This window comes from Pelmatolapia mariae, linkage group LG16_19, assembly GCF_036321145.2.
Source record: "Pelmatolapia mariae isolate MD_Pm_ZW linkage group LG16_19, Pm_UMD_F_2, whole genome shotgun sequence".
Taxonomy (NCBI): domain Eukaryota; kingdom Metazoa; phylum Chordata; class Actinopteri; order Cichliformes; family Cichlidae; genus Pelmatolapia; species Pelmatolapia mariae.
Window position 1 is genome coordinate 28,145,749 of NC_086241.1, and position 22,721 is coordinate 28,168,469.

Below are 22,721 nucleotides of genomic sequence, written 5' to 3' on the forward strand. Positions count from 1 at the left end.
CTGATTTCTTTTAGGCAAGGTGTTAATCTCGTTAAAATTAATTAATAGCACTAATTTAAACCCAAGTGGGCGTTGACCCACTATTAACCATGTGCCACATCATATAAGCCATGGTAAGGAAAAGGGGCATGTGTCATTACCAACACGGGTTTAGGGTGAAACCACTGTGAGACCTTGCCTCCGTACAATTACAATGAGTAATGAGTTCTCACTCAGATTTTGCCAGACCAAACACAGAGCTAATCACGTTTTCATAGTCCCTTGTAAATAAGGGAGCATGAAAAGAAAAGAATATGACGTGCCATCTATCCATCCATCGCTCCTCTTCCACTTATCAAATTCAGGATAGCAGAGGGGCTGGAGCCTATTTCAGCTGCCATAGGGCGAGAGGTGGGGTACATCCTGGACAGGTCGCCAGTCTGTTGCAATGAAAGCAGGGAAGTGACATTCCCTACAGATAGGGTATACTGTCGTTCTGGAATAGACCACACCCATCAGGATAGAAATGTTTCAAATCATAAAAAGTAATCACTCAGAACAACTTTATTTTGATTTGTAGGGACCCATGCCTCTAAAAGGGTCAAGCTGACCCAAACCAATGGTTCTGTTTTTTCCTTTTAATTTGTCACCCATCGCTATAAGCATAAAAGAAATACTTCTGAAATAGTCTTTATAAAGTCAATAAGTGACCATTCTTCCTGGCCTTTTCGCAAAAAGTTAACCTAGTTTACCAAAAGTATTTTCATGCATCTACAGTTAATACAGTCCTGTCAAAATGTTGGCCTTACTGAGATACATGCACTAATGTGCTCCCAGATGATCACAAAGACACCAAAGCCAAGGCCTCTGATGAATAATTCAATCTAACAAGCCCCCCCTTCTGTTCACATAGGTGTTAGCTACCTGACAACCCAAGGAAAATCTAAATCAACTGCTGGCTGCTAGAGATCAGAGATTCCACAATAGTCGCTAAGCTAGTCACTCATCTGCATCAGTCTACTGTGTGCACAGACAGAGAATGGTGTTAGTGCCATCTGCACATATTAAGAGTCATATCTATTCTTCAAAGGAGAGAAGATGAATAGAAAGCAGTTTTGGGGAGGGATGTTTTTAAAAATGTTGAGATGCTCTGGTAGCTAGAGGTGCACACATCTTTACAGACTGAAAGTTTCAAAAGAAGAAATTATATGAAGCTATGTTGAATCATTTAAAAAGAAAAATGCATATCCCTCCCATATGTAACTATATTTCTGGGTTTCTGGTATTTCACTTCAACCAACTTCCAGGTAGGGCTGCTCGATTATGGCAAAAATGATAATCACGATTATTTTCACTGAAATTGAGATCTCGATTATTTGACGATATTTATTTAACAATAACAATGTATTGAATAATGGCTTTAAAGATGTCAAAAAATAATATAAAATAGTGTGCAAATACTGATTACAGTGCAAATGTTTGCAATATAAAAAATAAATGAAAAATGTAAACATCTATGTTTAGTGAACTTCAAAATACTGCATAATACTGGTTGTTCACTGTATTAATTGAGCAGTGGTCTTTGGCGAGGAAAACGTTACCGCGTTTGTCATCTCCTTGTGTCTCTGGGAGCTGGTGGGATATTTAGTCGCGTTGTACAGGGTAGCGTGAATGGAAGTCTGTGAGGATGAAGCAGGTGTCGTCAAGAGTTTTTTTCTCTATGTTCCTTCATTGTTTGATCGTATGTAACTTTGTGAGCGGTCTTCAAATGATTGAATAAATTTGTAGTGTTGCTCTGTGGTGCAGCTACGACACCGTAGCAAAGTTTCCACACTATGTCTACTTGATCCACGTCTGACTGCGCGAACCCAAAATGTTTCCACACCACTGAAGGTTTTTTTTTTTTTACCTCTTTTCAACCAACGGCATTCTTTCTTCAGCAGCCATTATCCTCTCCTCACCAAATAACTTCTGCTTAGCTTTCCGAGCTTTCCTCGGGTCCTCTTAATTGTTGTGACGCGTGTTCGAAACGCAGAGAGGTGCGCTCGATTTGCCACACGGAGCAGCGCGAGAGGAGGAGCTAATAATCGGCTAAGTCATTTTTAATGATCGTTGAAAGCCCAGATCGTAATCACGATTAAAATTCGATTAATTGAGCAGCCCTACTTCCAGGTAAGTCAAACAAATAACCTCTAGTTTCCCTTTTGTATTAACCCAACAAATATCTAGTCTGGGTGTATAGGAGTAGACCTAAATCATTTTTTGCCATTCACCAAGGAGCTCACTTAAAAGCAGAAAAAGTCTTAAAGCGATACACTGACTCAGAACACATATCTTATAATATGCAGTCATTTCACATGATATGCACCCTGAATAGAAAAGTGCATCCAATTAGCAGCACTAAGAGAAGTCCGGACCAAAGGAATTTCAAATAGTTACTTCAGCTTCCTTAACCCTGCATTTTTATAAATCTGCAAGTAGTTTTCCAAGCTTTACTCCATCCAAGGGAAAGGCTTGACACTGCCACTGAACACATCCTACACGGGACAAACAGTAACAGTGGGCTTAGATCAAAGTTAACACTTTGTGTGGGCAATTCAAGTCAAGAATCTCTTCATTTCTCCAGTAAATTTTTTTCCATCTTGGACACAAGAGTAGAGAGTACACACTTCTTTTCAAGTATTACTACACCAGAGTCCTCATGGGAACAGTGCCTGTGAGCTTCAAATGATACTTCTACCTGAGAGACAGCTGTTGGGAGCTTGTGGTATGGCAGCTGAATTTTTGTTTCTCCCCAGTTTTCCTTCAACATAAACATACATACACACTTTACTTGTCCTGGTTTTTCCCATGACCCACTTGGCTCAAATGGAGGCTGTATATGTAACTGCTATCCTAAGCTTAACTGTGGGTTTGTAATAGCATCCTCTCCCTCTCTTACTCTTCAAATTCTCTCTCTGCCCTAACAACCATATAACAATAGCTACAATCTCTCAGCTGCAAACATGTGAGCACACACACACGCACACAGCCTTTATTTCCTTAAATATATTCATATTCTCTTTCTGCTGCTCTTGCTCTTACTCATATCAGCCATCTTCGACTATCCTAGCCTTTTTTCCATCCTCCTCATTTTCCTCCCCCGTGTCAAGTGTTGTATCAATTAGTGTTCAGTTACGTTCGTGCTATGGCAGTTTATCTGCCTGAATGCATGTTCTTATTCTCCTTTCTCTCGTCGTCTTATTTCTGCATAACTCCTTCATAAATGTCTGTGCAGTTATGATGTATTCTTGATAGTAACTGCATCAGGTGAACACCTGGGCACTCTAGCTCTACCTTTGATGACCTGCATCGTGTCTGTCTGACTCATATCGCTATATGAAACACAGGTGCCCGTCTCCATCTCAGCTGCACAGGAAGCAAACACTACAAATGGTTGCATGAGCCCTGTGAGACATTGAGTTCTTTGGTGTGAAAAAGTGTGATGATGCAAGTGATGCAAAGTTCAATCACCAAGCCTTTGAAAACATGGACTCTTTTTTTTCACTGTAAAAACTAATGCACAACAGCAATTTTGTCAACAATAACAGATAAATGGTGTTGCATTACTGTCATTCTGTTTACAGTGCACTAAAAGGTAGAGATGATAATAAAATGAAATCAGGACAATCTGAAAGTAGCATTACAGTAAGAGAAAATGGGAGCTAAATTTATTTTATTATTGGTCTGCTATGGAACAGCTACAGCCTCCATCTTTTCCCTTGGTCTTCTTCGTGCTGCAAAAATACACTCTGCACAAACAAAAAGATGTTTCAAATTTCCATGCAACTTCAAACCCTTATAAGATGCTGTGCTAGTTTAAACAAAAATAGAAATTAAAAATAAAAAAGGAGGGGTCTAAGCTCCCTTATTGCGCCTGATTCTGTCCAAATTTAGGACAACATCAAGGTATTCCAGCAAATCTGCACTGACTCAGAAATCACCTTTAGAGCAGAGATTACATTCCCCATCCCGAAGCAGATCATAAATCCAGGAGTTCTGTTACAGGGCACAGCACATTATTATCAAGCTGGTACAGCTTTGATACAGCGAGCTGAGTTTTGCAGGTTTTGGGGAAAAAAGGGCCTTAAATCACATCTTAATTCAGAACGGTCTTTTTGAAATTCAAGCCTTTGGAAACCTGAGTGCCAAATCTTAATTTGGCGTCACGTGATCCCACTTTGATCGCATTGCTGAAACTGACAGGGATTGTGGAACAGGGCTGCCACTCCAGTGTTTGGCAGGAATGGGACTTGGTGTGAAGCTTTGTAGTAAACATGGCCACAACTACAAGGACTACAAGGCCTCATTCTCCCTCTTTACGTACTTTCGTATTTTGGGGTTTTTTCCCCCCTCTCTTTACTAACCTGCTGTGCTGCACTCATGAAAATCAATTCAAACAAGTATCTTTCTTTTGTCTTTCAAGAGGGCTTGTAACCACTGCCACACTCCAAAGTGACAATAAATGTGAGACAGAGTTAGGCACACTCCACTGGCATTCCTTGGCAACAAAGACAACACTTCATCTAACTTTTTCTTATTTTAATTACCTATTTTCAGCACTAGTGCTGGGCGATATGGAAAAAATATTTATCACGATATGAATTCTTTTATATCACGATAACGATATATATCACGATATACCACCTGACCTGTGGTCATCTGGAAAGTATGCAGTCTGTAAACAGGGAGTGGAGAGGGTGCAGTCTTTGTTTTGAGTTACCGTAAAGCATGTCGCAAATCCGGGTGCACGTAAAGCAGCACCATGTCGCAAAACCACAAGACAGAGTTTCTTTGCGAAAAATATCATTTTTTTATACTTTATTTTCTCTTGCATAAAGTTCAGAGTATGTATAGTGAGAAGACAACACTAATATATTTGCCACAGGCTATTTAACCCTTTAAGACCTACCACAGAACCAAGTCCGCCAGAGCTTATGTTTACATTTTACATGCTGTAGTGCCATTTGTGGGAGCATTTCAAGTTGCTATACATCAATACAACCGTTATAGCCCAAATTTTAATAATATGTATGCATTAAGTCCATAGAAACTACATAAATTGCAAAAAAAAGTGCAATAAACTACAAAAAAAATTGAAAATCGTTTTTGTTCTGTTTTTTAGATATATTTCTAGTTAGAGAAATTTAAGAGGCTTATCCCTCAAAACTGTAAATACAAAAAAGTTGCACAAAATAGTTGCCAACCACAAGAAATTTATTTTGAGTGTCTTCATAGTTTTATGTTTGAGATACACTAATTTTAATATACTACAGGAAAAATGAAAATAAATATCATAATGCAAATTTGCAAAAAAACAGTAAATAAATAAACTATTTTCAACAGTGTAATTTGACTTCTAAGCATCCCAGAAACGATACAGAAAAGCATAAAGTCAAACATGACTTTTAAAAACACCAACATAGGCTTTGAAGGTAAAAAACTAAATTTTCCGCGAAAATGACGTCACTTCCGGTTTCGGACAGGTAATGGCGGACATGCGATAGTTCGCGCTGACTTATTTTCCAACGTAGGAAGTGTTTTGAACAGCTGATCGGATCGGCAAAGCATGTTTCTGGAATATTATGTTTTTGTTGCTGCAAGTCTGGAATATTATGTTTTTGTTGCTGGAAGTGCTTTTTATGCAATTTTTGCAAAGCTATATGTGGAAGGAAACCGTGACCTAGGACAAGCTAATGGAATAAGATGTAAGTACAACTCCTACGGTTTCATATGCAAAAACAATTATTGGGCTACCTTACGTGGTTCCAGTTCTACAGGGATTTAAAAATAGTTAGGCAAAACGGAGTGTGCCTGCTCCGACCGGTTGTAAAGGGTTAATGATATATTTTATGTAATAATTTATAAAATTAGGGTTAGAAACAATAGAAGACAAATGGCACGATAGACACTTTTCTATCGTCCACACGATATATATCGTCATATCGCCCAGCACTATTCAGCACTATAACATTTTGTCCCCCTTTCATTCCAAAGTACTTCCTCCATTCACTTACAAGTTACCATGCAACTACAGCAACCAGCACACCAATGCATCTCAAGAGCTGCATTACTTCTTGGGTCTGTTCCCCATCAGTGGATATCAATTCAAGTTTGTTCTTAAATTATATTATTCATGCTACACATCAATAACAATGTGTAAAAGCCGTCACTTTAGACAAATACCAAGCTGCTATCCATGCAGGTTGGTATTTATAGTAGAGGTACCTCATCCTGAAAAGTAATTTTACTCAGAGCAGTGATTCATAACAGCTTGCTTTGTCCCGTTACGCCTTTCAACATCCGCAATAACTTTCAGAAATCTGAAAAGGTCTCCCTCAGTTGCATTGCCTCTGAGCGATCACAGAGTGGCTTCAAAGAGTAAATGATACTGCAAGAAGACATTTCTACATCTCTTTCACACACACATGGTGAAATTATAAGTCAGGAGTTCACATTACAGTTTGTTGCGTCACAGCAGTGAAAACCCACACTTTTAACATACTCTTTAACAAAGAAAAACTCAACCTGTTTTTTGAACTAAAAAAAAAAAACAGCTATTAATTAAATTTTGTAATTAACATGTTATGATATGTTACAGGAGGAAAAATAAATAATAAATTACTAAACTCCTAATTTCTTTCCCGGAAAGTTTGCATGCATGATTGATGAGTGTTTGCAATCTTCTGCTGAGTCTCGGGAAATGACAGTGCAAAAACGATGACTTCTGTACAGATTAGGGGTAAACTATAAATGCCTCTCTGCAGTTGCATACTCCTGCCCATTAGTCAAGTTGTAGTTTATATTATGGTCTGTCTAGACTCATAATATACAGTAAGCAATGAAGACTTTATCTTGTGGGTACACAATATTATTTCGGGGGGGGATTCACAACAGACTGACAACCAGAAACAAACACCAACCTCAAACAGCTACTAACTATAGCTTTCCCAACAACTTGGATTCTATCTGTGTTTGGGAAAAGGAAGTATACTAGTGTGTGTTCACAACAGGAGGATTTCTTTAATGAATTATTAAAAAGCCTCAAAATTACGTCAGCACCCACCCACTCCGTTATCGCTTGCATCATCACTACAGGTAACTAAATTTCACTGACACTCTGTGGTATCGTATCGTTACACTGCTGCTACTCTCTCCCTATGTGGGTGCTCCTTAAGACTGGCCATCCTGCTCCTCCCAACAGTTCTCCAGAGAGGAATGAGGACTACCGTCAGCAGTTTAAGTCCAAAATGGGGGAATATGTGAGAGTGTGAAGAGACACTGAGAAAGGGGCTGAATGGACAGCTACAACAGCAACTTGGCCAAAAGGAAAATTAACTGGCGGGAAAATTAACATGAGAAGGGCAGGTCTGGTTATTCAGCACTGATTGAACTTTTATAATAAAGGTGACAAGAAACATTCACAATTAAATTAACAGATGCCGCTCTTCTCCTTCTCTCTCTTTTTTTAAAGGCTAAAATAAGTCCACAAATAGGCCATTCTTGTACTCATGAGGCCCAACCACGTGAAGTCTATATGTCAGATTACAACTTAATCTGCACAGGTTTGAGTTATATCACTACAACATAATTTCCACAACATTAAAATGGCCACTCCAGCTTTTGCCCAGATGCCTGGAAATTTTAGGCTTTTGTACCACGTTTACTGGAGGAAGGCAGAACTTTTCATGTCACAGCAACAGATAACCTAGAAGCTATCTGACTCATCACTGCAAACTCTCCTTTAATTCCAAAAGAAAGACAGCACCTGTAGCAGAGTTCCCCTGTAAGGACATAAATGTAGGTCCACTGGCCACAAACACATCAGCGCAGCTAAGAAGTTGGGGAATGAGAAGTGTGTCTGCATTATTAAGATGCTATTGGAACCAGTGATACTTGCCCAGTGATAAATACTGCATTTAAGATCTTGCTGATCAAAGTCAAAGACATGTTTTTATAGAAGCTGTACCTTTGGGATGGCTTTCAAGCACTGGAAAATAACACGATGTCTGACTGCCACTATAAAACTTTTTATTGATGTTGTTTTGTTTTGTTTTTTAAAGGGAGGGGTGGGAAGACTTGTAAATCATTATAATACATCATTAAAAGACACACGAATAATGTAATTTAAGAACAAACTTGAATTGATATCCATTGATGGGGAACTGACCCAAGAAGTAATGCAGCTCTTGAATTATTTTGAGCAATTAACACTGATCACATCAAAGAAATATCTGGAAAGACCTCCAACACGCACAAACATTTGACCACACATCATGCAATCAATTGGCAGTATGTAATGTCTTTGATTCCCTCACTCAGCGATGACTCAAAGCGGAGCCAGTGAGAATCGATACCAAATCGAACTGATAAGTGATATTGATAATTTAATCCAAATAAATTCTTATCAATTCCCATCCCTAGTAACCACTGCCCCACTGTGATGCTGAGCTGCACTTAATGACAGCAATAATCGCCAGTCTGTCTTTAGGCATCAACCTTTTTTTTCCCCCATTTTCTCCATTTTTTTAAAAACACATTCAAAACTCAAAACCAAAAGCTTATAATTAAATTTATCATTTTTACCTAACCAGCTCCAGATGTACACTCACACACAGATCCGTACTTGCCATAAGGAGATTTTCTAAGAGGACACCTAATCCACCCTTTGTAAAGCAGCCCGGTTCTTAACGTGGGGAGCCATGCAGTTACACTGGATGCACACACTTATCAAAGATGATGGCTTGCTGCTAATTTCCAGTGATTTACCAGATTCAGTCTGGGAGTTATTCCAGGAAAAATCTAGAACAGAGCCATCAACAGTTGAACTGCCTGTTAGTGATCAAATGTCGTTGTTATCATGTTGACTTTGTGCAGCATCAGCTACATGAGAGCCACCAAGAAATGTAGAAACTGGTCGAGAAAAAAATAGAAGAAAAAAAAAATCTAGCCCATACACCATCTGTATCACTTAAAGAAATGCTGAAAATGCCACTACAGAGGTGGTGAAGAGAGAATTGTCATTTGTGAGTCAACTAGACTGTATCAGTCAGACTATAAATCAGTTTTACCTGGTGTGTGATTCAGAGAAGACACACACACACACACACACACACACCACACACACACACACACACACACACACACACACACCACACACACACACACACACACACACACACACACACACACACGTACACACGTAAAGGCTAATGCCGTGCTGTTATTACAGAATAATCATATAAACATCGATGTGGGGTGTATAACAGTCTACCGTTAGCTAAGAGACATTATTCAGCCCTGACTTAAAACACACTTCTTACTTCTCCTGAACTCTGCCTGATAAATTCCTCTGCTTTGATTTATTAAAAGCCACTTCTTTTTTTTCTTTTTTCTTTTTTTCTTTTTTTTTAAATGCACCTTGTATGACTTACTCTTGCCAATATGAGGCTTAAATCAAAAGCCCACTTTAGCAAGAAAAATGCCTTGTTTTTTCCATTCAGAAATTACTATTAAACATTACAAAATACATAAAAGGTTCAAAGTTGTCTGGATTCAGTCATTTAAAATAAAATTAAATAAATACAGTGCAAAATCATCTCATTTGTTACTGCAATTGAGTGATACGTGATGGAATCATTTTAATATAACTAACCATTTATTTCATATTTCTTAATACTCAACCTATGCCAGTGAGTAAATGCATGTATTCACTGACTTGCTCCTCCTGTTAACTTAAGGGATACTACACAAAGAAACCACACGCCGTGTTTTTGGCACGTAATGCTAAAAAGTTATATGGAAAAACTGGTTTAACAAACAATACAGAAACAAGGCCTGAAATCTCTGTTTCACATGCACAGCTGCAGCCCTTCAATCAATCTGAAGGGCTGCAGCTGTGGTCTACAAACAAAATATCATTATGATGATATGAAAAATGGAAAATTAAAAAAAGAAACAAAGACAGAAAATGTAATTTACACTAAGCAGGTCTGACTGTTTTCCTTTTCTAAAGCAACAGTCTCATGTTTGATGGAAGTCCATTGTATTTCTGCAGTCTAGTCACTTCTTAATACAACTAGCAGATGAAATCTATGGACAACAGACAAATCATTTGGCATCAGCATTCGTCAACATGGATCTCAAGGATGGACTTACATTTGATAGAGTATTCTGCATGTTTTGAAATCTATTCTGAAAGCAACAGGGTGAAGACATTAAAGGGGAATAGTAACAAGAACCTGTAAGCAGAAGGGTCTACGGGTTTAAAGTATTTTCTTGACTTTCTTGAAGGCACATTTGATACAGTAAAACAATTCAGACATTCAGTTATTTAACTGTAACTTTAATTTTTAATTTCATCTTATATGCACCAACAGTTTTTTTATATAAGGGAAATTAAACATTTTCAATGTATTCAAAAATGTTGAATCTAGCAAGCTGGAATTTGAGAGCATGTTCGAGTTACTGGAAATCAAATATACTGGCTGCAAGGCAGCTGCTACTGCAGTGATCATTACTTTTAAAAAAGGCAGTACACACCACAACCACACTTAGACTGAGAAAACAGTCTTGCAAAACCCTTGTGCTAATGTGCTAGCCAGTGGCAAGAGGGTACTCACGCCCTAATATACTGGTTTAGAGTATACTAAATAATACTAGGGTTAAAGCTTAATGCCAATACCTGGGGGGAAAAAACACCATGAGGCCAACAAATGACTTTAGAAAGATTAGATTAGAAAGATGTACTTCCTGACAGAAACCTTACAATTATCTGGACTTGAGATAGCACTAGGAGTACACTAGCCTGTGATACCTTAAGGCTGGGGTTGTGACTATCACGTAATTTCTAATGTTTAAGTGGCTATCATCAGCTTACATAGTATCTGAGAAACATTTTTTTTGACAACTATAATTTTAGACAGAAAGGCAGAATTAGCAGTTGCTCTAACCATATATAACAGCTTCTAACATAACTGATAGGCCAAAACAATATCAATTCTTTCATCTATTTGCAAAACAAGCAGGGCCGTTTGCAGCTGAATTTCTGACTATCATTCAGCTACGGTTGTTGAACTTCTTAAAGCAATCAAAATATTGGAAAATTACACTGATGGTAAAGGCTTAAGGCCATTATAGGTCCATTTTTAGCTTCAAAACTTGAAGCCCCATCGACTTGCTTTAGATCTAACTTTTATAACTGTTCTACATTGTTTACTGATGCGTAAAAAACCCATTTTGTCTTGGCAAGGTACTTTGCTTTCCTTTTAGCTCTAAACAACAGAAGCCACTATTAAATAGCTTCACCCCTGTTAAATCCACTAAACAGTACGGATGGTTTCACGAGCTTCTGCAAAACTGCAGCCCCTAGTTTTAACAGTGTATGTGCTCAAGTAAGTGATAGGTGGGCCTGCAAATACAAACAAGCACGCCTTGATTATCACCAGGCATAAACACACGCACACATACACACAAACAAAAGAAAAATAAATAAATAAAACTACCTAGATTTACTTTGCAGCTGACAGGGAAATTAAGCATGAAGACACAGGAATGATATCACACTAAATATGATAAATAAAGGTGCTCCTACGTTGGCTTGGGCTTTAAATATGATCTTCTGCGCTGCTATGTTGATTTATGGCCCTATCATAGTGCAAAAGCAAAGCTACGGCCCTGCAACACTAACAATAACTGGCAACGTAATAAGTAGCAAAACCAAGGTACTAGTGGTCACATGACTAAAATCCATTGTGGGAGGGATGCAGTACAAAAAGGTTGTACCTGTAAATTTTCTGCTACTTACACGTGTGCCTGAATCATAAACTCACTTGTCTCATCACACTGTTCACAATTAAACTACTTGTGTTGTATTTGTATTGTTGTACTATTTCATTTGAAGAATTGAAACAGAAACTGATGCATAACACTAACAGAACATCAGGGAGTGTCCATAACAATGGTTTCACATCAACTTTAACTGTAAAAGTAATGACATATTAAATAAAACATTCACCACCAAACTGAAAGACAATTTAATAAACTTAGTCATCTAATACAAAGCATTCTGAACTTTGCTTTTAGCTTCAGTTACAAGAAAAGGTTTATGTTCCTATAATATACTAATAATTACACTGGGCTAATGACACCCAAGAAGTTGTATAATAAATGTATTTACTCAAATCAATAAACAATCCAGACTCCAGAAAGTACAACTTCACTGAAAGTTAACTTCAGTGATACAAGTGGGGATTCTGAGGTTGAAGGCATGTACTCCTGTTTCTACAAAGTTTGGTTATTCACAGAGCCTGATCATTTCAGACAGTGCACAAGAACAGACAATGCTTCCAGCTCCAGAATCTAATAAGAAAATTCCTTACATTTTACTTCTGCTGGCTGCAAAAGAGACTTCCAGTATAGAAGTTTATGGGGAAATGACCATCAGCTCCCTTTGCTCTGTGACTTTAATAAACTCTTTCCTGATGTCCTTAAGGGATTATTCACTAGCTTCAGGTCAACTGAAAAAGGAACATTGTAAATTGTAGTCCAAAACAAAAAATAAAATAAAACAAAAGAGGATGAAGCTGACAGGGAATGAATGACAGTTGACCAATGAGGTGTTTATAAAGCCACAATAAGAAACAAAGGAAAATCAGCAGGCACACTGCTCTCCTCAGGGGTCGGAGTCCTGCAAAGATCACAGGAAGAGAACAATTTGACCTCTTAAATGAGGTGAAGAAGAGCCAAACACCTGCAGGAATCTCTACAGCCGTTGTAACCACTGGTTTTCTGTCCTCTATGGAAAAAAAATACTTTATATTAAAGATTTAAGGCAATACATCTGAAATTTACAAAGACTCTTCTGCATTTTGTAAGTAATAATTTTTGTTTTGTTTGTTTTTTTTGTTTTTTTTAATGTCCTGGCCAATAGGGCTGCCAATTATAAGAGGTAAAAATTATTTATTAAACCTATCTTTTCAGATAAACAAAATTAAACAAGCTACAGCCTTTTCTGGACTGAATTTGATCAAATGGCCTTAACCCACCCAGTTACCCAACTCTAAACCATGGTGAAGGGAGCATCATGGTTTGTGGGTGATTTGCTATGTCATGACCAGTACATTTTAAAATCATTGAGAAAAAGAAATGAACAGGTCATAACTGTATGAAGACATTTTAAAGCAGAATGTCAAAGCAGCAGTCCAAAATTTTGTAAACTGGAAAGCTTTGGTGCAATGTACAATGATCCAAAGCACAAAATGACATCAACAATAATGGTATGGTTGGACAAAAACAAAAATTCAAGTTTTGGATATACCAATTCACCCAACTGAAATGCTTTTCGATTGTTTGAAAATGCTGTTCAATCAGTAATATTAATAATAAAGTTTTGTAAGTTTTGTAAGGAGTGGTCCAGAAGTGGTCCTCACTGTTGCAGAAGGTTCTGTGAGTTACTAAATTCACATAACAAGGTCACATAATTTTATCAGTGTTTTGAAGTGTGCCCTGTTGGTGTGTTATGAATTCAGTCTGACTGCATCTGTCTATATTTGAGACTTGAAGGTGAAGATTAAATCACAATTTAAGAGGAATCAAATCTTAAAACCCAATAATTCCAAAGTGTACAGAAACTTTTTCTTGCAACTGTGTTTGGTGACATGGGGATATGACACTCATGATGTGAGATTAGTAAAGAAATGACATCTTCCACTGCGGGAGAGGGAGATGGAAATAGTCCACACAGATGGTGCACCTAATACCTCCAGACACAAGCCCTTTTTATTAGTTTTTATATAACACTTTATGGAAAAAGACAGGAAGGTGCCAAAATGCATGTGGATGCCGAGGCAGGTTCACTGAACCACAGAAGGAGCTACTGATAGATGATCTGATATTTACCAGACCATAAAGGCAAATAATCATTCAGAGGACAGGATATTGCAGTATTGACTTCGGCAATTCCCAAACTACAGGAGGCCTGGATGGACCAGGCAGAATTCAAATCTTCATTATAATATAAAAATGATGCCTTTTTGTCCAGGTGAAAGAAAATGTGTTGCTCTAAGAAAATATAGATACACATTATAAACATTTTTCCTCATAAATGTTTACTGTAGATTCACTAAAAAGTAGAAGACCACAGCCAAATAGAGGTTAAAATTGGTGGCAGATGGCATTTCTGTCAAACCCCACTGAACACCCTGGTAAGTATACAGTATGAATGTTCATGTCCAAACCAGGACAACACAATCATATTATTACTCACACCAAGTCTAAATGAATAAATTTGTTGTTTCAGTCAGAGTGGACGAAACTGTTTAACTTTGGATTGGGATGGCCAATAAGGTTTAAACTGATCATATGTAATAATAATAATTAAAAAATAACAACAACAAAACAATAAGGTGCAAACTGATAATTCATTATTTTTCATTATAAATTGTTTCAACTAAAATGTCATCACAGTTTCTTCATCCCTTCTGCAATATTTTCAGTCTGCTTTGTTATTCAACCACCTCTTTAAAGTCTAAACACATTCTAAATTTGTCTTGTAATACCTAAAACCACTATCCATCCAGTCAACACTAAATACCAACCAGGATGTCTGTATATGTGATCATAAAAGGTTAGAATAAGGATCATTTTTCTCTGACTTCTACATTTCTACTGTAGCTGATAAAATGTCACTGCTTCTGCCAACATGCCCTCTTGTCCCTTTTACAGATTACAGTGCTGCACCTGGCTAGTCCTATGTTGTTTGAGCCAGAACAGAACAAACCCAAGGCAGGATCATTACTGGCCTCACAGTATGTTGAGCTCAACTGAGCTTTATAGCCGAGCATTCAAACGGCAAAGTCTAAGACTTAAACTTGTAAACATCCATTCTGATTTCAAATGTCTATTTACCAAAAGGATCTTTACATAAGGCAAAAGATTTAATTCTCAGGTATTATGGCATCAATATAATAAACCAATATAATAAGCAGCCATGGTATAAGTCAGAACAGAAATGCAAAGAACTTCCTTGAATGTTCCACCAATCTAATAACTCCATTTTTTAATGTCTGCTAAGCATCTTGTTACTTGTCTTCAGTGTAGTTTTAATAAGATAACAGGTGGAAGCTCTAAAATATCTTCAGTTTTAAAAGCCAACTATTTCAGTGCTGATCTGAAAACCTCAGCAGAGAAACACCCTCTACTGTTCAGGTAGAAAACTCAAAATTACGCTGAAAGATGCTAAATAAACACTGAAGCATCATACTAGCCAAAATACAGACGCTTGACCAGAAAATAATGCCTTGCATTATATTCAGTGACACGTATTTACAGCAACAGAGCAACTTTCAACTCTTAAGTGGGTTATTTTATTATGGGCTGTTTTTATTTTCAAAATGTTAGAAACTTAACAAGTTTTTCTTATGTCTCTACAATAAACTCAGGCATGCCAGAGTTCATCAGTCACATAAGGGTCCAGTTAAACCAATTTAACCTGCAAACCCACCTACTGGTCATGCTATGTAACTACCAAAGCGAAAAGCATCAAGTAAACTAAAAGTTAACTTGTTTTTGAATAAGCCCACAGAAACCAAGGGAAACCCTGGAAGCAGCACAACTCCTCCTGGGTGTTTACAAAAACTAACACTCAAAACTCAAAAAGATGTTCAGTCCGGCACCATGTGAGCAAGGCTACACATACCTCTTCCCCGTTACATTTCACTTCTCCAAAAGTTCAATGGCTGGATACTGGCATAGATTAATAACCTTTTCTCCCTCATAAGCTTTACAGGACTATTAACAGGTTGAGCTCGTGAACAAAGAACTGGTTCTGTGGGGGTTTCTGCGGCCGAATAAAGCAAAGGTGAAATTATTATGAGCGTGTTTGGGTTCCTGCGGGTCTCTTTAAATGCTAGCACACCTCATTTTCCTGAGGCTGTCTGAACCCCGAGTCCTCTGGAGCACACAATAACCACTTTAAGAACAGCTGAGGCAGCTATACCAACAAGCAAACTGAACAGATTTCAATAAGCTGTTATAAGAAGGGGTGGAGAGGATAAAAACACCTCACATGAATGCTTGTGTAAGGTTAAAATACACAGAGCACATATTCCTGACTTTGAATTTGCATAAAACTAATTTCCAGACATCTCTAAGGTTAGGATTACTCTTCCTCTGTAAAACACAGTGACATCTCAGTGGCTGTATTTTAATCACATTTCATATACTCCTCTTAATTTCCGTCAAATGTGAAGCTACGTATTTATATTTTTTCTGTCCTTGGTATATCCTTGAAAATGGATGGCAGTGAAGATGCTCATAACTGTGTAGCTTTTTTCCCCCCTCTCACAGCCATGTTATTAATTCCAAGGAGTTGCTCACTAAGCAATTAAAAATCCATGAATCTGAATACAAAGCTGAAAAAGGCTATAAAAAAATAAAGAAATATAAAAAAAAGTATTCAGTTCATTAAGAAGAAGAAGAAGAAATGCCTTCTGCCATCTGTGACTGCACACTGAACCTACTGGAATCTCATTTAAACAACTTGCCCAAAACATGAAGAGTACGTTGAATGGGATTTATTTCAAGCCTGCAGCGTGGAAGTTTAAAGCAATGTTGCCGAGCCCTTGTAATGCATATCAACCCATTTTTTGAAGGCTATAATTCTTCCTGCGAATGTCAAGTTTCTTTTTCTATCTAACTTTCTCAGAAGCTAAGTTTATCCCCCATGACGATAACCTCAGTTAGTATACTGCTGTGTGTGTCTGATGCTACGTCACGTTCCTCTGTAGCTCTGGAAAACCAATCGCTCGCAGCTGATTTAAAATTCATCCAGACCGACACACCAGTGAGGAAGCGTTGAAGCAGACATCAGATTTCAAAGTCTGATTTACTAAAACATACTGAAACATACTGATATGTATAACATAAGGTGATGAAATTTGAACTATCCAAACTACTAGTTCAAATTAGGAAAGGCCTAAATGTAACACACGTTTAATTATATGTAAAACTCCCATGTTCCAGCTTTACAGTGACACAGATCACAAGATTAACTGCGTTCACACTAGGCATGTGCACGGTCAACAAGACATTGAAACACTGCTACTCTTGCTAGTAGGCACCAGAAATACTAGTCGGTTAAATCTATTATTGTTGTTTTACTAAGTTACCTGCTGGTTCAAAGATGTTACAACGCCACCTGAGACCAACTAGCGCTGCAGCCCTGACAAATGCCTGAGACCCCCTCGCTCTCTGTGAGGGAACTTGAAATGAAACAGATTGAAAGTAAGAAGATGACAGCTGCGTGAAACACCACAGCTCTGCAGTACATTGATGAAGAAAATGAACTTTTGTATGTTGGCTGTGTGAGAGCAAACTGGCATATAACCACACTGAAGTGATCCAAGTAATTTGTAACCACATTATGCACAGACGTGTGGATGCTAGCCTGCCAGAAAAGGGGCTACTGCTGCTAGCAAACATTTATCAAACTAATCTGACACTGTGTGGCCCCAGCGCTATACACAGCACAAAGTACTACACATTTCACCAACATTCATAACAAGATTTGAATGTTGAGGAATCTGTTAATGGTCTCAAATGGCTCGTAAATTCATACACAGTTATTCTAAGGTCAGTGTTTATCCTTGTCTGTTAGATTGCGCCCAGTGTCTTCTGCCTTTTACACTAGTTAACTAGTCTGATTTTTGACTCGTAAATTAGTCCCCAGGAACATCCTGGGGACCCCCAAAAAGTGCCCAGAAATGAAATATAGGAGTAGAGTCGAGAAGGACTCAGTGACGAGTACAGTAGAAGTATTTGAAGCAAAACATGACTGCCACCTGTGGCGAAGCAAGAATAACTCCAAGCTTCCCACCTCCACATTTCAAAAAAAACAAAAAACAAAAAACTTGATAATACGCAGCACCATTTGAGCCCAGCACTGCCTGTTCTGTTTGTCTGAGTCGTTGGACAACAGCAATTACGTTATTTCAAGCAGGCAGCATTGAAAGAAAGGCTTTCAGAATGAAAATATGAACAGGCACCACAGGGAATAAGGAGGCAAAATGCAACGTTGAAACTGTGGGACAAACTGCTTGGTAACACCCTGCCAAGATTTCAGATAAACTAATGACGTCCGTTACCGGCGTGCAGATGACCTTTTCTATGAAATTGTTCTTCTCACCTGCCCTTTGGCACTCATGCATGTCATAAATATTTTGTGGCTGCAAAATAATATGCATGTGCTACATGATTCATATGTGAATGAGTTATGCCAGCGAAAGACCACTCCAATAGAAGGACAATAACTACTATTAGTTCTTTGGCTACACTGAAAGCACAGTAATGTTTGTGGAACATATGTGTAGCCGAGCTTCTTAGTGGATACACCTGAAGAGCACGTTCTACTTAAGATTATGTTAGTTAACAGGAAAACAAGACTTGAGGATTTATTTCATGGGTTCTGTTTTGTTTTAGCTTTTGAAAACAGCACAGCACTGTGGAACTGTCACTATCTACTGGCTGTTAACTGGATTTTGGTGTCAATTCCTCAGACTGGTCTGATTTTGTGATTGCTAAATAGATCTCCGCAGCATATTCCCACTTCTTACACACTACTTTTATGCAAGGTGTAGCCACTTTGATTGAAACAGTGAAACTGCACCATTGCAGCATGTGCACTGGAAACTGCCTACAACTGTTAGACAGTTGTTCGGTGTAGTGTAATTTTGAAACAGCATGTTAAAAATGAATCTATGTGCATTTTCACTAGCTTGTGTTTTCTGTCCATTTTAGCATGTTATTCAGTAAAGGAGGATCACAGCTGTGCTTGTTGGGTAATTTACCTGGAACTCAGCAGAAGAAATGCTAGTACTCTCATGAGAACAAGCCTGCCATGAGATCTACATACATTTAGTGTTGTATGGTGTCTTTCCATCTTAGTTGGATGAACACTTGTTGGGAAACACTTGGAAAACCACTTGTCATTAACCTGACTAACTCCATCTTCACTTCTGGTGTTGTACTACGTGTTCTACTCCACCCTTCCCACCTCATATGTACACGTACACAGTGAAACCCACAGATTGCAGCCTGGTGACAGAGAGAAATTATGAGAGAACCTGGCGTGACTAGAAATGAATGCAGCAGAGGCACTCACACTGCTCTGAAATGAACACAGCAGTACAAATTAGGTAAATACAAGGTTTAGTTTCTTTTCTATCATTTAAATACTGATTTTAAAAAAGTAAATGTTTCTATGTCAGTGTTCCCGAGTCAGTTGAGATGTCATTTGATAGGTGCACATGAACCTTGTGCAGAGCACTGCATTCCAAAAAGCACAATACTATTAGAGATGCCAAACACTGACCCTGATTTAGGAGGAAGAAAGCGCCTCAGAACGATAGGTGGACAGAACAAATGATAAATGTCAACACTGAAGCCCAAAGTGACCAGTATGTAGCTCACTGCTGACACTAATTTCCAAGCCTGTTTAAGCAGTTACTAAGGCTTTTCAAACAGCCTGTGTGTTCTAGATCATCAAGTTCAACAATGTCTGCCTGCGGGACAAAACAGCAAAACTCAGGCCAAGGTGATAAAATGCCTGCTGTTAAAGAACTAAAACCATTAGACCTAGTGGAGAAACAAAGGGCGAGAGAGCACAGAGCACACTCAGCTGTGCAAAGGAATACGGAACAAAATGAAAGGAGCATTTGTGCTGACGTGTATCACTTGGCAAACAGTAACACACACCCAGAGGCGTCAGACTGTTTGAAAAAACGTGTCAAGACACCTGGTTGAATGACATAAGCTATGTAAAGAACCAAAGATAAACTAAGTACTTACTAATATGTAAGAAAACCAGTTGTTTCTGATCTCCTTATTCACTGTCAAATACACACAGAATATTTTTTTTTTTTTAAATTAAGACACGCTAGCTCTTTCTTTTCTACACTTAATAACACTTCTGTGGGCCCTTACCTGTGTCTGTGCTCATCGTGTCCTCCCTGTCCATGTATGATCACCTGTCCTGAGGCGTGCTTGCCCTCTTTGGGTGTGTCAATATGAGGGATAAGCACATCCTCCAAGCCCAGGTCAAAGCGCTTGTGCTTGGAATTGTCTGGGAGGAAAAAGAAGGCCCCGAAGCATAAGGTGATGAAGGCACTGAGGATGAGGAGGAGGATGAACTTCTCAGAGAGCCTCAACGTGGCCCTATGGTGCGGGAAAGAGGAGGCACCCGGCGACAGAGTGGGTATCCTGCGGCCCGACAGCGGTAGTAGAGCCGGCGTCGTCATCTTTTGACCGTTTGAAATGAACTTTACTAGGGATGGGGTAAGGTGGGTTTCACAGGTGCCACGGGTTGCTGTAGCGGCATGCACCGACTGGTTGACTTTATTATCTCATCCCTGCTTTGGTAGGTCCAGAAACCAAAAAAGGCAGAGATCCCTCAGTAACAGGGTGACTTGTCAGCAGGAACATGGTCATGATGGTTCTGAAAAAAAGTACACAGAGGCATTCAGTTAGAAAAAAACAAACAAAAAAAAAAAAAATCAAATGAGAGCGTATTTAACAGACTAAACACCATTGTAGAAAAACCTTGCCTTTTCCTTTCTTCGTTTTTTACCATTTTTTTTTAGATAGTCAATGCTCTCTATGCACTGGCAGGATAGAAGAGTTGATGTCCTTTATAGTCTTTCCTTCAGTTGTCATTTCTCCACCTTGGCAGCATGTCTTTTGTAACCACTAGTATCCTCTCACCATGCACTCTCCCTGACAGGCTTCTACTGAGCCAAACAGCTCTGAATTACAATCAAAAGCAAAGTGACAGCTCAAGTAAATGGCATGTCATATATCAAGCAAGAGCTGATATATTAGAGTAATAAACAATCCTCTTGGCTTGCTATGGTGATTTTAACAACATGTCATCTGGAAAATAAATACCTCAGGATGTCTCTCGCTCTCTTTCTTTCTCTTTCCACAAACACTCACACAAAAGACTTAATCCTTTGGCCATGAGAAAAATGATAGATTTTCCAAGAGGCTTAAGGTATCAAGAGTTTGTGCAGTATCTGTTCGATCAACTGTCCTTTACGCATACTGGCTTTAGTGCCACTGCAGAGTGAGCACATCTTTCTTTCTACAGTTTTATCTTATTGCAGTGGTGTATTTCTTGCTACCACACATGTATCATGATAAAAAGCACAAAAGTGACCCACAATGCACAGTTGTGTTCCAAACCCTAGCCAAAAAAAGGGAGTAAGCCGCGCTTGCTAAGTACATTGCATGCCTGTTTTCTGTGCTGTATTACATCTGAATATCAACCCACCTATTAAACACCCGTGGCTATACTGGGAAAGATAGAGGTTTTATTCCCTCGTGCCGGCAGATGTGGAAAGAAGACGTGGGGCAAATGTCTGATTCGGCTCAGCAGCTGCTCCAAGTGCGAATGTAAAGGATGGATGTAAATGAAGCAAGTACCCCTTTAAAGACAAACATTGCTAATCGTACTAAAGCCTGCGGGGTTGGAGCTAGACAGTGTTAACAGAGCCCTTTTTTCCTGTACTTTTCCATCATGTTGGTATGGAGCTGCGTCTCCACGCAGAATACCAAGTTCATTCTGTGACAGTGCCAGCCTGTGTGAGGTGATTAGCCAATACAAAACGCTAGCTAACAAGCAAATGCGCTAACTTACCCGGCTAATACTGGCTAGCAATGGAAAGAAAAGAGGAAAATAAAGTTCCTGTCAACGCTCAGGGGGAAACCCACACAATAAATAAAAATACCCCGACATACGCGTTTCGGCCCGTTGACATTTGAGCTATCCCGGAGGTTGTAAAGACAGAGCTTTAAAACCCTCAGCCTGCCCAGGTGCTAGCTATTTGGCTACAAGGCTAGCACTAGCTAGCTGGCTGACTGGCTGCGAATTGACAGAGGCGGTCTCTTGTGTGGAAGCCACTCTGCTGCATCACCACCTTTCTCATATGCTCGTCGAAAATCGATGCCTGTCGGGATTCCCGGTCCACGTTTTGAAAGGAGTCGCTGTAGCAGGTGTCCTCATGTCCACAAATGAAACACCGTGGTGTCGTGCCGTGGCTGAACCGCTGACCGTCAGCTCAGACCCACATAGCGTTACAGCTCCGCGGAGAGGATGTTGATAACCGGTCGCTCTGTTGGACTGCAGCGACGGACTGAGCGCGAGCTGCTGCTGCTGCTCGGCGATTCAGCATCAACTACTCTGCCTACCCGAGTTAGGGACCGTCTGACAATTTCGCTGGGCAGAATTACTGTTCTGTATGTAAAACAAGGCACATCAACAATGGCACACCCCCAGCCTGCTAGAGGGCTAGATTCTTCTTCCCTATGATTCACCTCTGTAAAACTGAAAAACAGCTGCAGCGTGCATAATACTACATTTGTGCAAATTATGGTCCAATCCTTCACCTCAATTATTTTTTTCTAGCATTTGTTTGTTATATGTTACTTAAATTAGGGATGCACCCTTTTCCAGCACAGATGTGACGATCCTATTGCAGTGTTAGATTAATATGCTGTATTCGTCAGACGCAAGAGACGGAGAATCATTTATTTATGTATTAAGGCAAAATCAAAGGTTGATTTAAACACTGTTTTCCTGAGTTAAACAAATAAAATATAACAAATAAGTGTATATAATAAAATATTATAACCCAGCTTATATAGGTGCC

The 22,721-nt window shown here is 39.0% G+C and overlaps 1 protein-coding gene across 4 annotated transcripts in view; it reads right to left on the reverse strand.

Annotated features, from left to right (window-relative positions):
- man1a2 (mannosidase, alpha, class 1A, member 2) overlaps positions 1–22,237 on the reverse strand; it is a 134,227-nt gene extending 111,990 nt beyond the window's left edge. For 2 of the 4 annotated variants that reach the window (XM_063497087.1, XM_063497090.1), the window contains exons 1-2: positions 21,990–22,237; positions 19,999–20,509 (exon numbers count right to left, since the gene is read on the reverse strand). In XM_063497087.1, coding sequence (XP_063353157.1) covers positions 19,999–20,312 — 314 coding nt within the window. In that variant the 5' untranslated portion in view covers positions 20,313–20,509; positions 21,990–22,237. Of the gene's footprint in view, positions 1–19,998; positions 20,510–21,343; positions 21,516–21,810; positions 21,936–21,989 lie in introns of those variants that run through there. The other 2 variants (XM_063497088.1, XM_063497089.1) reach the window with 2 other exon arrangements.
- Between the last annotated feature and the right edge of the window lie 484 nt (positions 22,238–22,721).